Source organism: Scyliorhinus torazame, chromosome 5 (genome assembly GCF_047496885.1).
Source record: "Scyliorhinus torazame isolate Kashiwa2021f chromosome 5, sScyTor2.1, whole genome shotgun sequence".
Lineage (NCBI taxonomy): Eukaryota > Metazoa > Chordata > Chondrichthyes > Carcharhiniformes > Scyliorhinidae > Scyliorhinus > Scyliorhinus torazame.
Window position 1 is genome coordinate 142,860,014 of NC_092711.1, and position 14,215 is coordinate 142,874,228.

A 14,215-nucleotide genomic window follows, 5' to 3' on the forward strand; every position below is an offset into this window, starting at 1 on the left:
TACAATATTGTTTCCTCATATCTGTAGAGATTAACCATATCAATTATTATATCAACCATATCTTATTGCAAAATTCAGACCACGAGAAGTTTATTAACTGTCCCACATCCGTATAGAATCTTTCACAATCAGTGGGACTTTCAGACTCATTGTTGGAAGGAAGCAGCTCAAATGCCAATTAGGTCATCTTCAGTTTCTGTGTCATTCAATGGCGAGCTGCCAAAGTAGGAAATAAACAAAGCTTTTGGGATTCCAAAGACATTGGTGAAAGATCTTTCAAAAATTGTGTTTCCAGCGAAAACACTTTATCTGCATCAATTTCCTCATTCATATAATCCATTTTGCAATAAAGTTCTAGCTTATTTTGGTCTTTACCACAGTTACTGTGGAAAACAGAAGCTCCCATATGCTCAGTTAAATCCCTTCCTTCACCTTCACCATACACTGTGGTGGCCAAATGTTTGCACAATTGCTCCAATCTACTGCACAAATGCTGCATGTCCAAATGGGACTCATCCAGTTGAGCAACCAGTTGCAAATAAAGTTGATAGGCCTTCATAGTCTTTCTCTTCTGGCTCATCATCTGTTTCATCACTGTCCTCATCGGATGACTGCGGCATCATATCTCGTAGCCAGTTACAATAATCCTTTGTCTTCACGCTGTTTGGAACGTACAGTCGCTCAACGAGGTTCAGGGCTTCGCACACTTTCACTCCCAATATGGACTCTCACTTTGTGTCCACAATGGCGAATTGCACAATGTGACTTTGATTGTGCACCCATGCTTCTAGGTCACATACCCCTCGCATTTCAATCGCATTCTTCACATAGCCAATCAGCCGGTTCAGTCGAACAAAAACTGTTGGTTGAACTCTCAGGTGGTTCAAATCGGAGAGGCTGAGGAGATTGACACTCCTTCCCGCGATGAGCTTGCAGTTGATTAATGTGGCATTCAGCATCACTGGAATTGTCCATTTGTCTTCAATGACATCAGCATCACCATCTGTCAGGTTACTGTTATCCGATGTTGCACCGGTATGCAATTCCATCAATTTATTGGTTCCATCTATCTTTAGTGGAATTGTATTTATTTTGTCAATCGTGTTACTAATGAAACATTTACCCTGAATACATCTTCCAAATCTCAGTCATTTTTTACAATAATGGTTTTATCCTCTTTATTTGTGTATTTGGTTAAATTCACTGCTTGTTTCATGCTGCAAACTGCGGACGATCAACGAGGCGAAGGCTACAACACCTGCTACAACACCTGCCTCCGCACCCTTTTCCAACCCCGGCTGGTCCAATACCCCCAATATTGCCACTCGAGGGTTCGGGTTCAGTTTCACGTGCACCACTTTAGAGATTACCCTAAAAACCTCTTTCCAGTAATCCTCCATCTTTGGACAGGACCAAAACATATGAACGTGATTCGCAAGCCCCCCCGTCCCCCGCGCAACATTGTCTGTGTGGAGTTCGTACAGTCTTCCTGTGGCTGCATGGGTTTCCTCCGGGTGGTGCTGTTTCCACCCACAGTCGCAAGATGTGCAGGTTAAGTGGATTGGCCGTTCTCAATTGTCCCTAGATGGGGTTACGGGGATAGGCTGGGGTATTGTGACTAGATACGGTGCTCTTTCAGAGGGTCGGTGCAGACTCGATGGGCCAAATGGCCTCCTGCACTGTAGGGATTGCCGATGTCAGGCTAACAGGCCTGTATGAATAGTGGGGTGCCATCTGCTACCTTCAATCTGCAGGAACCATTCCAGAATTCAATAGAATTGTGGAAGATGATCACCAATGTATCCACAATCTCTATAGCAACCTCATCCAACACTGGGATGTAAAATATCAGGTCCTGGGAACTTGTCAACCTTCAGCCCATTAATTTCTCCAATACAGCCTCTCGTACTATTACTAATTTCCATCAGTTCCTCATTCTCCCGATTATTCCGAGAGATTTCTTGTATCTTCCTCAGTGAAGACAAACACAAAGTAATCATTTAGATTCTCTGCAATTTCTCTATTCCGCATTATAAACTCTCCTGCTTCTCCCTGTAATGGACCCACGTTTGTCTTAGCCAAATATTTCCTTTTTACGTACCTATAGAAGCTTTTACAGTCCACACAAAACCACCACTGTTTGGTGGTCTATAAACAACTCTTACCAATGTTTGCTGCCCTCTGCTGTTTCTTAGCTCCACCTAAACAGTTTCCACATTTTGTATTCCTGATCTGAGATCCTCTCTTATGTACTGACGTCATCCTTGTTATCGGCGCAGCACCACCTCCTTTCCCTTTTTGCTGCAGTATTAGCAAATGTAACGATCTTACCTGCGGTCCCGTCATCCAAGTCATTGATATAAATTATAAATGATGTGGAGATGCCGGCGTTGGACTGGGGTGAGCACAGTAAGAAGTCTTACAACACCAGGTTAAAGTCCAACAGGTTTGTTTCAATGTCACTAGCTTTCGGAGCGCTGCTCCTTCCTCAGGTGAATGCAGAGGTATGTTCCAGAAACTATATAGACAGATTCAAAGATGCCAGACAATGCTTGGAATGCGAGCATTAGCAGGTGATTAAATCTTTCCAGAACCAGAGATGGGGTAACCCCAGGTTAAAGAGGTGTGAATTGTGTCAAGCCAGGACAGTTGGTAGGATTTCGCAGGCCAGGTGGTGGGGGATGAATGTAATGCGGCATGAATCCCAGGTCCCGGTTGAGGCCGCACTCATGTATGCGGAACTTGGCTACAAGCTTCTGCTCGGCGATTCTGCGTTGTCGCGCAGAATTATAAAGGTTGAGGTCCCAGCACCGATCCCTGTGACACGCCACTTGTTAAATCTTGCCAACCAGAAAATGACCTATTTATGCCTACTCTCGGTTTTCTGGTAGCTCGCCAATCATTCGCTGTGAAAGACAGTTCCGGGTTAAAGCCTGCAGATTGGGAAAAGAAAAGAACGGAAACCTCTGGAATGAATAATCACTTTGGACTGGTTCTGAGACAATTAAGTTTCGACTTCTGGGGTAGAGTAGAGAATAATTGTGGAGTGGGATTTTAGATTGTGTAAAAGGGAAAAGTTATATTTTATACTTTAATGTGTAGGTTTCCTTCAAAAATAGTGTTTAGTTAAAGTTGTTTCTATTTTGTTTGTTGCAGCGAAAATCATAAAGAAGTCTTGTCATGTGATCCTTTAATTTGTTGACTGGGAATTTGATTTTTTAATATTAGTTACTGATCTTTACAGAGATCCTAATCCACAAGTTTTGACTTCCCATTTGAGCCTTTGGAACCTTTCTGTCTCTCTATTGCTCACATCAGTGACAGCCAGGCAAAGGAGCTGAGGACTGAATTTAGCTGGGGCCTGCGCTCCAGTTGGGAAATTGCCACGGGCGTGACACTAATAAAGAGACAGGAAGGTGCTGGAGAACGGACTGGAAAATGGATCCCCAACCAATCAGGATTCGACGGTGGGGTAACTGCGGCTGATGGGGACGTGACCACCAGGTTCAGTGCCCCCAGTGTCCAATGTGGGGAGTCACGGGAGCAGGGTACAGGGGAGCTGAAGAGAAACATTTGGGTCTAGAACAGTGTGAACATGTTTTTATTCTGGTTATTCTTTTACTCTGGTTGTCTTTGATCCTCAAGTCATTTTTTGATTTACTTTTTAACCCATGTTCTGTTTCATTAAGAAACGTGTTTCATTAAAAATATTTGTTGTTTTTTTTGGTGTTTTTCTGATTAAATTCATTCACTTTAGGGAAAGTGGTGAGAGGGGTTGGCAGGCTCTTCAACAGCGAGTGAGCCCCTCTAAGGTAATTAGCAAAGGAGCCAGAGGGGTGGAGGAGACCTTTTCTTTTGACACACAATGTTTAAAAATGAGATTCAGGGATTAACTAATTGACCCAGGCTCTTTGAAGAAGTAACAAGGAATGTCAATAAAGGGAAACCTGGAGATGTGGTTTATCTAGATTTCCAGAAGGTATTTTCCAAGGGACCACATCAAAGGTTATTGCACAAAATAGGAACTCATGGTGTGGGGGCAACATATCAGCAGGGATAGAGGATTGGTTAGCTCACAGGAAGCAGAGAGTGGGTATAAATGGTCATGTTTGGGTTGGTAAGATGTGACAAGTGGCGTGTCACAAGGATCAGTGCTGGGCCCTCAACTATTTACAATCTATATTAATGAGTTGGGTGATGGGATTGAATGTATGGCGGCTAACCTTTCTGATGACACAAAGATAGTTCGGAAAGTAATTTGTGAAGTGGACATAAGGAGTCTGCAAAGGACGTTAAGTGAATGGACAAAACTTGACAGATGAAGGATAACGTGAAAAAATGTGAATTGTCCACTTTGGCAGGAAGGATTAAATAAAACAATATTATTTAAATGGTGAGACATTGCAGAACGATGAGATACAGAAGGATCTGGGTGTCCGTGTACAGGAATCACAATAAGTTAGTTTGCAGGCACAGCAAGTGGCTCGATCGAGTCCTTGAACAGTTTAATCAGGCTTTATCGAGTGAGTTGAAATCACTTGGGAAGCACAATGGAATTTCTCCCAGTATTATTTCTCCCAAGTCCATTATTGGCCCAATCGAATTTTTAAATAAAAATATATACGTATGTTCACGGGATGTGGGAGTTGCTGGCTAGACCCAGCATTTATTGACCATCTAGTTGCCTTAGAGAAGGTCATAGTGAGCTGCCTTCTTGAACCACTGCAGTCCATGTGGTGTTGGTACATTCACTGTGCTATTAGTGACGGAAGGAACAGCAATATATTTACAGATCAGGATGGTGTGTGGCTTGGAGAGGAACATCCAGGTGGTGTTGTTCCCGTGTGTCTGCTGTCCTATATAACAGTCATGGGTTTGGGAGGTACTGCCTGAGGAACCTCGGTGAGTTCCTGCTGTGCATCTTGTCGATGGTACACACACTGCTGCTACTGTGCTTTGGTGGTGGAGGGAGTGAATGTTTGTGGGCTGGGTGCCAGTGAAACAAGCTGCATTGTCTTGGAAGGTGCCGACCTTATTTAATTTTGGAGATGCACTCAGCCAGGTAACTGGAGAGTGATCCACCACACTCCTGAACTCGAGATAATGGGCAGGCTTTCAGGAATGAGGAGGTGAGTGACTCACAGCAGGATTCCCAGCCTCTGACCCACTCTTGTAGCCACAGTATTTTATGGCTAGTCCAGTTCAGTTTCTGGTCAATGGTAACCCCCAAGATGTTGATAGTGGGGTATTTAGCAATGGTAATGCCATTGAATGTCATGGGGAGGTGGTTAGATTCTCTCATGAGGGAGGTGGTCATTGCCTGGCATTTGTGTGGCTCAAAGATACTTGCAGGACTGCAGAGCTCAGATCTGATCCATTTGTTGTTGGATCGTTTAGCTCTTCTATTGATTGCTGCTTTTGATGTCTGGCATACAAATAGTCCGGTTTTATTCATAATATCACTCCTGCCTCGCAGTGCCAGCGACCCGGATTCAATTCCAGCCTTGGGTGACTGGCTGTGTGGAGTTTGCACATTCTCCCCGTGTTTCCATGGGTTTCCTCCATCGCTCTGGAGTCCTCCCACAGTCCAAAGATATACAGGTTAAGTGGGATTATGGGGATATGGTGGGGGGATATACTGAGGTAGCTGCTCTTGGTAGGGTCCGTGCAGACTCGATGGGCTGAATGGTCCCCTTCTGTACTGTAGAATTCCATTCTATGGAATAAACATCCTTGCAGATTCTTACAGCTTTGTGCTGGGTCATTTCAGAGTCAACCACATTGCTGTGGATCTGGAGTCACATGTAGTCCAGATCAGGTAAGGAGGCAGATTTCCTTCCCTAACGGGCATTAGTAAACCAGATGGTGTTTTTCTACCAATAATAGACAAGATCATTAGACTTTTAGTTTGCGTTTTTAATATATGTATTTTATTCCAACCACAATCAATTATACAAATAAACAACAATCAAATACCATTGGCTTTCAAACAGTTTGTCATTTTCCCCCTTTTCCTCCCTAAACTACCCCAACATCCCTTTCCCAACTGACCCCCCCCCCCCCCACGGCAACAAACAAATCCTCAAATAGAGACAGAAAGACCCTCCGTCTTACGTAGAACCCTCTTCACCCTCGGAGAACGTAGTCTTCTCCAAATCCCTCAACCATGCCGATACCTTCGGTGGAGCAACCGACCTCCAACCTTCGGTGGAGCAACCGACCTCCAACCCAGTGAGATTTTCCGCAGGGCAATCAGAGTGGTGAAGACCCGCTTCCCCTCCAGCAGCTCTGGCTGATCCGAAACACCAGAAAGCCCCACCAAAGAGCACGGCGTCATCGTCACCCCCACACTTCCGGCAGGGTCTTGGAAATCAATGGCCAGAATCCCCCAACTTCGGGCACACCCAAAACATGTGAGCATGATTGACAGGCCCCCTCCTGTACCACACCTCAGGGAAGAACCCAGCCATACGAGCTCGAGTCATAACATGCAAAAAACGTAACATTTACAAAACTTGTAGAGACACGTCGAGACAGAACAGATCCCACCATTACTCCTCCCCCAACCCATGCTCCTTGACCAAGTCATCCGCTTCGTCTGTCCTTTGACGTTGTGAAAGTCACCCAGAGTTTGTCCGGATACAACACCCCGAACCAGACCTTGGTCGAAAGAGCGCCGCCTGGGCCCTGTTACAACCCGCCTGCCATTTGGCCAGGTAGGCCCCAGTGTCCTGGTAGATCCGGATCAGATTCCCCTCCCAGCTACAGTCTCACGTCGACTTCACCCACATCAGAATCCTCTCCTCCTGGAACTTGTGCATCAGGCCGATCACTGCCCAAGGCGGCTCCCCAGCTCTCGGTCTCCGTTGTAATGATCGGGGAGCCCGATCCACCTCTGGGACCTTATCAAAGAACCCCTCCTCAACCAGCTTCGTGAACATTTTCAATACATTACCCGTGGCACTCGTTCCCTCCACTCCTTCCTCAGACCTACAATTTGTGGATTCTGTCGCCTGGACTGATTCTCCTGGTCGTCCACCTTCGCCCTCAGCACCTTGCAGGCCTCTCCCAGCATCACCATCTCTGCCTCCAGCAACACGATCTGATCACTGGGATCCAACAGCGTCCTTTCCACCTCTTGGATCATTGCACCTTGTGACTGCAGGCGTTCCACCACCCGCTCCAATGTCCCACAAAGAGGGGCTACTGTTTCCTCAATCCTCTTGCATCTCTTTCCGATGCTGCCGAAACACCCTCCAACTCCGCCATACTCTCAGCTGCTGCACCACACAGATCCTGCATCTCAAGCCAAGGCTATACTCGACTTTTGCCAGGTGTTGTAACCTGCTGATATTCCACTTTGGAGGAATAACCAACTCCCTCCACTTATTCTGCACTTTTTACAAACAAAGTGCCCATTAACCGGGCAGAAAGGGCCAGGAATCCAAGCTTCCAAGCAGAAGTCACCTTGTGTTCGGCTGATTAACTCATGGCCTCCACTGGTGTCGTTCCAGGACATTTTTGTCATTTCATCTCACCAATCCCTTATTTTATCTTTTGTTCTGTCTCATCCTCCCCCCTTTCTCACCAGCATCAAACCCATCACATTTCTCCCTCTCTTTAGTTCTGAGGTAGAGTTACATTGGACGTGGAATATTACCTGTTTCTCTCTCACAGGTGCTGCCAGACCTGCTGCGTTTTTCCAGTTCTTTCTGTATTTATTTTAGATCTACCTGTAATGGGGGAAAAACACTATTTACTATTCAGGATAAAATAAATGTCCTTCATCAGCTTTCGTGGACCATTTCAGTGGAAATGTGCTCTCCCAGGCTCAAAGAGCATCAGCCCACTGGAGGCAAAGTCGTGAGACTGGCCGGTCCAGCAGAAAGAAACTCTCCGACCCTCCCACTTCACCAAGTGTCAGAATGAACATGGCTCAGTCCTGGATGTGATTAACAGCAGCAATAACAGCAGAATCCAACCCCTGTCATCACTTGTGAACTCGCTGGTGTCTCAGCAGAAGTGTTGACCAAGTGAATCCCTTCCCACACACTGTGCAGATGAATGGCCTCTCCCCAGTGTGAACTCGCTGGTGTGCTTGCAGATTGGGTAACTGAGTGAATCTCTTCCCACAGTCAGAGCAGGTGAACGGCCTCTCCCCAGTGTGAATTCGCTGGTGTGCCTGCAGGTGGGATAACCGGGTGAATCCTGTCCCACAGTCAGAGCAGGTGAACGGCCTCTCCCCAGTGTGAATTTGCTGGTGTGTCTGTAGGTGGGATAACCGAGTAAATCCCTTCCCACAATCAGAGCAGGTGAACGGCCTCTTCCCAGTGTGAATTCGCTCGTGTCTCCGCAGGTTGCTTATTTGAGTGAATCCCTTTCTACACTGAGAGCAGGTGAACGGCCTCTCTCCGGTGTGCAGGATCTGGTGTATCAGCAGATGGGATGAGTTTCGAAACCTCTTTGTGCAGTGAGAGCAGCTGAACGGTCTCTCCCTGGTGTGAATGCACTGATGGTTCATCAGTTTGTGAGACCTTTTGAAGCTGCTCCCACAGTCAGAGCATTTAAAGGGTCTCTCATTGCTGTGAGTGACAGTGTGGCCCAGCAGATTGGATACCCGAGTAGATCCCTTCCCACATTCACTGTGGGTGAATGGTCTCTCCTCAGTGTGAACTTGTTGGTGTGTATGCAGTTCGGATGAAGTACTGAACCCCTTCCTACACGTGGAGCAGGTGAATGGCTTCTCCCCGACATGGACTGGCTGGTGCTTCTTCAGGTTGGACAACGTAATGAATCCCTTCCCACACTGAGAGCAGGTGAATGGCCTCTCCCCAGTGTGAATGCGTTGATGAGTTTCCAGTATAGATGGGAATCTGAATCTCTTCCCACAGTCCCCACATTTCCATGGTTTCTCCATGGTGCTGGTGTCCTTGTGTCTCTCCAGGTTGGACAGTCAATTGAAGGCTCACACAGAACTCGTGTACGGTCTCTCCGTGCTGTTTATTTTCAGTTTGTGTAACTGGTTAAAGCTCTTTCCAGTCAGTGCTCTGGAACACTCTCATTCAGGTCTGTGTGTCTCGGTGATTTTCCAGTCACACTGATGGTTAAAACCATCTGAAGCAGGCAGAACAGACAAACCTTTTTCCTTCTCGATTCAAAGGCTGATGATATTCAAGTCCCCGTGAATTGAGTGAATCTGTCAAATCGGGACGTGAGGTTTGGTTTGAGATTTCTGTCTGTAATTCTTCCTCTTCTGATATCCTGTAAAAGGAGTTTACAAAGTACATCATTGTCAGTACAGGATCGGAATTCAGAACAGACTTTTCTAGTTTCTATGGAATATTCTTTTCTCTCATTCTCCAAAAGCTGTAAATCTCCGTCCCACACACTCTCCCTCCAATCTCACTCTGCTCCCAATTCTCCTGAAGGTGCTGATTCAGGCTGATTGACAGATCCATGCTCACTGCTTACAATCGTGGACAGAGGGCCCTGGAAATCTTCATGCAGACTGCCAGCCTAACGGAAATATGTAACAGGACGAAAATTGTGTTTAATGTATAGGATTGTATCAGTTGGTTCAGATACAGGAGGTAGTGATTGATCATGATCTGGAACTTTCTGCCTATGAAGGTTCTCAAGCAGAGATGATCAATACTTTCTGACTGAATTGGATGGACGCCGCTTTTGTCAATATTAAAGCTTATTATCCCTGTAACCAAAGGCTATCCTTCTCACTATTTACCACCCCTCCAATTTTCGCACAATCCGTGCACTCACCGAGAGGCCTGGGCCAACCTTTCCAGAGTCTGCACCCTCCCTGGATTCACTTCCTTTTCCTTCAGAGACAGAGTCCTTCCGGTCCTCCAACTGTTCCCATTGGTCAACACCTCAGCAGAAAGGTCAGAGGCTGGGTTCTCTCTGCACATGCGCAGCTTCCCATCGCTCCCAGGGACATGCGCAGTCCGGGCAACCCGCTCGGTGAATAGAGTGGTTCCGTTACCGCGGGGGATTCTGGCACTGATGGCCGCCATTGCTTATCCGGACTCCAGTCTCCAAACTCCTTGTACTGGGATGAAATGGGGAGGGGGGGTTTCACACTTGTAGGGGTAAGAGCAAAATTGAATTCAGGAGAAACTTCTTTCCAGAGAGTAGTGAGAATGTGGAACTCACTACCACAGTGAGTGGTGGAGGTGAATAACATCGATATATTGAAGAGGAAGCTGGATGAACACATGAGGGAGAAATAAACAGACGGACTCACTGATAGAGTCAGATGGGAAAGCATGGGAGGAGGATGAAGTGAAGTAAAAATACTGGCAGAGATTGGTTGGGCTGAAAAGCCTGTTTCTGTGCTGTATATTCAATGTAATTTAGCCTGGTATTGCCTTTAACTCTGACATAGTCCATTCTGGATTAAGGAGAAAATGTTTCACTCACAGAACATTTCAGATCATTGTTTCCACTATTGTCCAATCAATGCCTTTGCCAGTCCGGTACCTGAGTGAGCTGCTGAGGCAATAAATTCAACCACAAACTTCAAATGGGATTTCTTCCAATATAATTTGAAGAGCAGATCTTTTTTCAAGTGGACTGAATTGGTTATATTTTCTCAGTCACAGTCCTTTCCGACAACAATTATTATTTATCAGCCAGTCTTATTCAAATTATGGAGTCTGTTTTATACAGTAAGACGTCTCACAACACCAGGTTAAAGTCCAACAGGTTTATTTGAAATCAAAAAGGTTTTGGAGCACTGCTCCTTCATCAGGTGAAGTGAGACCTGTAGAAGGAGCAGTCCTCTGAATGTTTGTGATTTCAAATAAACCTATTGACTTTATCCTGGTGTTGTGAGACTTCTTACTATGCTTCCTCACCCCCCCCCCCCCCCCCCCCCCCCCGCCCAGTCCAACGCCGGCATCTCCACATCATGTTTTACACAGGACAAAGCATCTGCTTGCTCAGTGCCCCATCCATCACCTGAAACAGTGACTCCCTTGACCTCCAGAGCACAATGGTGGCAGTGTGTGTACCATCTACAAGATGGTTCATGGTAGCACAGTGGTGGGGCAACTCGGTAGCACAGTGGTTGGGACAGCACAGTTGCTTCACAGCTCCAGGGTCCCAGGTTGAATTCCTGGCTTGGGTCATTGTCTGTGCAGAGTCTGCACATTCTCCCCAGGTCTGCATGGATTTCCTCTGGGTGCTCCGGTTTCCTCCCACAGTCCAAAGATGTGCAGGTTAGGTGGATTGGCCAAGATAAATCGCCCTTAGTGTCCAAAAAGGTTTGGTGGGGTTACTGGGTTAAGGGGATAGGGTGGAGGCGTGGTCTTAAGTGGGGTGCTCTTTCCAAGGGCCGGTGCAGACTCGATGGGCTGAATGGCCTCCTTCTGCACTGTAAATTCTATGATTATGAACTCAACAGAGCTCCTTCGACATCAACTTCTAAACCCATAACCTTGACTGTCATGAAGGACAAGGACAGCAAACACATGGGAATAGCACCACCTGAAATCACCTCAGTGCGACTTGCAATAATCTGCTTCAGGGTCTGTGAATATAAAAAACCCTTCATGTCAATATCTGTGTGCACACAAACCTCTTTAGTTCAGAGCTGGAGGAGAAATTTAATCTGCCCTCTGGAAATGCCTTCAGATACCTTCAGGTCCGCGCCTTTCTAAAAAACAGGTGGTGGCATTTCCGTTGCTACCCCCACGTAGGATAAAGGATAGGGTGGTCTCTGGCACCTGGATAGGAGAGGGGAAGGTGTCGGACATCTACCAAGAACTACAGGAGGCGGAGGAAGCCCCAGTGGTGGAGCTTAAGGGCAAGTGGGAGGAGGAGCTAGGCGGGAGCTGGATGCAGGCCTATGGGCGGAAGCCCTAAATAGGGTCAATTCCTCTTCATCATGTGCCAGGCTTAGCTTAATTCAGTTTAAGGTGGTCCATCAGGCACACATGACGGCAGCAAGAGTTAGCAAGTTCTTTGGGGTTAAGGATAGATGTGCGGGAAGCCCAGCGAACCATATCCATATGTTCTGGGCATGTCCGGTTCTCAAAGGATTCTGGCAGGGAATCGCGAAGGCAATGTCCAAGATCCTAAACACGCAGGTGGTGCCGAGTCCAGAGATAGCGATCTTTGGTGTGTCAGACGATCCGGGAGTTCAGGAAGCGAAAGAGTCCGAGGTTTTGGCCTTTGCCTCCCTGATAGCCGGATGTGGAGGGACTCGAAACCCCCGAGTATGGAGACCTGATTTGGTGACATGGCTGGGTTTCTCAGTCTTGAGAAAATAAAGTTTGCCTTGAGAGGGACCATGACGGGGTTCTCTCGGAGATGGGCATGACTTGCCAATTTTTATACTCAATGCCCCAACCAATGAAGACAAGCATGCCATATGCCTTCTTAGCTACCTGATCCACCTGCGTTGCCACTTTCAGTTATATGTTTATTGTAATTTCCCAAACTACCACAGTCAACTTGCTCCTCATACCATGATAGTTTCCTTCTGCGAGAAACACCCAGATAAATTAGACAAAAGAACCCTGTAACCACCATAGCCCATCTTCATGGCAACGTGGCTGCTTTGGGAACTAAATAACTTCCAACGTGCAAACACCTTTTCATTTTGTGCTCCTCATCAAACAAGGAACCAGGTAATCGCAACTAGCCTCAAAAATGGTCAGCCCACCGGAGGCAGAGGTGTTAGACCGGCCAGTCCAGCAGAAAGAAACCCTCCAATCATCACCAGTCACCAGATGTTAGAATGAACAAAATGCAGTCCTGGATGTAAGTGAGAGCAGAACCAATAACAACGGAGCCAACATCTGTAATTTATTGTGAACTTGTTGGAGTCACAACAGGTGTGATGAATCACAAAACCCCTCCCCACATTGAGAGCAGATGAATGGTCTCTCCCCAGAATTAACTCACTAGTGAATCCGTAGTTGGGACGGTTCATTGAATGTCTCCCCTGCTCAGAGCAGTTGAATGGCCTCTTCCAGGTGTGAACTCGCTAGTATTCCTGCAGGGTGGATCTCGGAATCCTTTCTCTCACTAAGAGCACGTTAACGTCTTCTCCCCAGTGTGAACTCGCTGGTGGTTCCGCAGGGTGGATAACCAAGTGAATTCCTTCTCACACTGAGAGCAGGTGAACGGTCTCTCCCTAGTGTGAACTCGCTGGTGTGTCCGCAGGCTCGATGAAGTAGTGAATCCCTTCTCACACTGAGAGCAGGTAAACGGCCTCTCCCCAGTGTGAACCCACTGATGCCTGCGCAGGTTCGATGAATCAGTGAATCCCTTCTCACACTGAGAGCAGGTGAACGGCCTCTCCCCAGTGTGAACATACTGGTGTATCCGCAGGTTGGATAACTGAGTGAATCCCTTCTCACACTGAGAGCAAGTGAATGGCCTCTCCCCAGTGTGAACATACTGGTGTATCCGCAGGTTGGATATCTGAGTGAATCCCTTCTCACAATGAGAGCAAGTGAATGGCCTCTTCCTACTGTGAATTCGCTGGTGTGACTTCAGGCTGGATAACAAAGTGAATCCCTTCTCACGCTGAGAACAGGTGAATGGCCTCTCCCCAGTGTGAATGCGTCGATGAGCTTCCAGCTGAGATGGAGCCCTGAATCCCTTCCCACAGTCCCCACATTTCCATAGTTTCTCCATGTTTGAGGTCTCTTTGTGTTTCTCCAGGTTTGACAATCAGTTGAAGCCTCGTCCACATACAGAACACGTGTACTGTCTCTCCCCGCTGTAAATGATGCAATGTCTTTTCAGGCTGTGTAACTGGTTAAAGCTCTTTCCATAGTCAATACTCTGGAACACTCTCACTCGGGTGTGTGTGTCTCGGTGCTTTTCCAGTCACCCAGATGGTTGAAATCTTTTGAAGCCGAAAGAACAGACAAACATTTCTCCTTCTTGATTCAAAGTCCGGTGATATTCAGTTCCAAGGAATTGAGAGACTCAGTCAGATTAAGAGATGACGTTTCAGATTTTTGTCTGTAATTCCTCCTCTTCTAATATCCTGGAAAAACAATTTCCAAAAGACATCACTGTCAGCACTGGATAGAAATTCAGAACAGACAATTCTAGTTGCTAGAGAACATTCTTTTCTGTCTTATTTCCCAAATGCTGTAAATCTCCGTCCCACACACTCTCCCTCCATTCTCACTCTGCTGTATCTAATATTCACCCTCCCAATTCTCCTAAAGGTGTT

General features: G+C 46.7%; 1 protein-coding gene and 1 long non-coding RNA gene across 5 annotated transcripts in view; both read right to left on the reverse strand.

Moving 5' to 3' along the window:
• The window catches only part of LOC140419927 (uncharacterized), a 378,337-nt gene that overhangs the window by 284,713 nt on the left and 79,409 nt on the right, over positions 1–14,215 (reverse strand). The window lies entirely within an intron of this gene.
• On the reverse strand, positions 5,911–12,805 carry LOC140419907 (uncharacterized). 4 transcript variants are annotated; one of them, XM_072503949.1, is made up of 2 exons: positions 12,614–12,805; positions 5,911–9,261 (listed from the first exon to the last, which is right to left on the reverse strand). In XM_072503949.1, exon 2 carries the CDS (start codon positions 8,915–8,917, stop codon positions 7,991–7,993), a length of 927 nt encoding a protein of 308 aa, XP_072360050.1. In that variant the 5' UTR covers positions 8,918–9,261; positions 12,614–12,805; the 3' UTR covers positions 5,911–7,990. The 4 variants fall into 4 exon arrangements, with proteins under 4 accessions (XP_072360050.1, XP_072360052.1, XP_072360053.1 ...); XM_072503951.1 differs by lacking the exon at positions 12,614–12,805 and adding an exon at positions 11,597–12,574; XM_072503952.1 differs by lacking the exon at positions 12,614–12,805 and adding an exon at positions 12,488–12,505.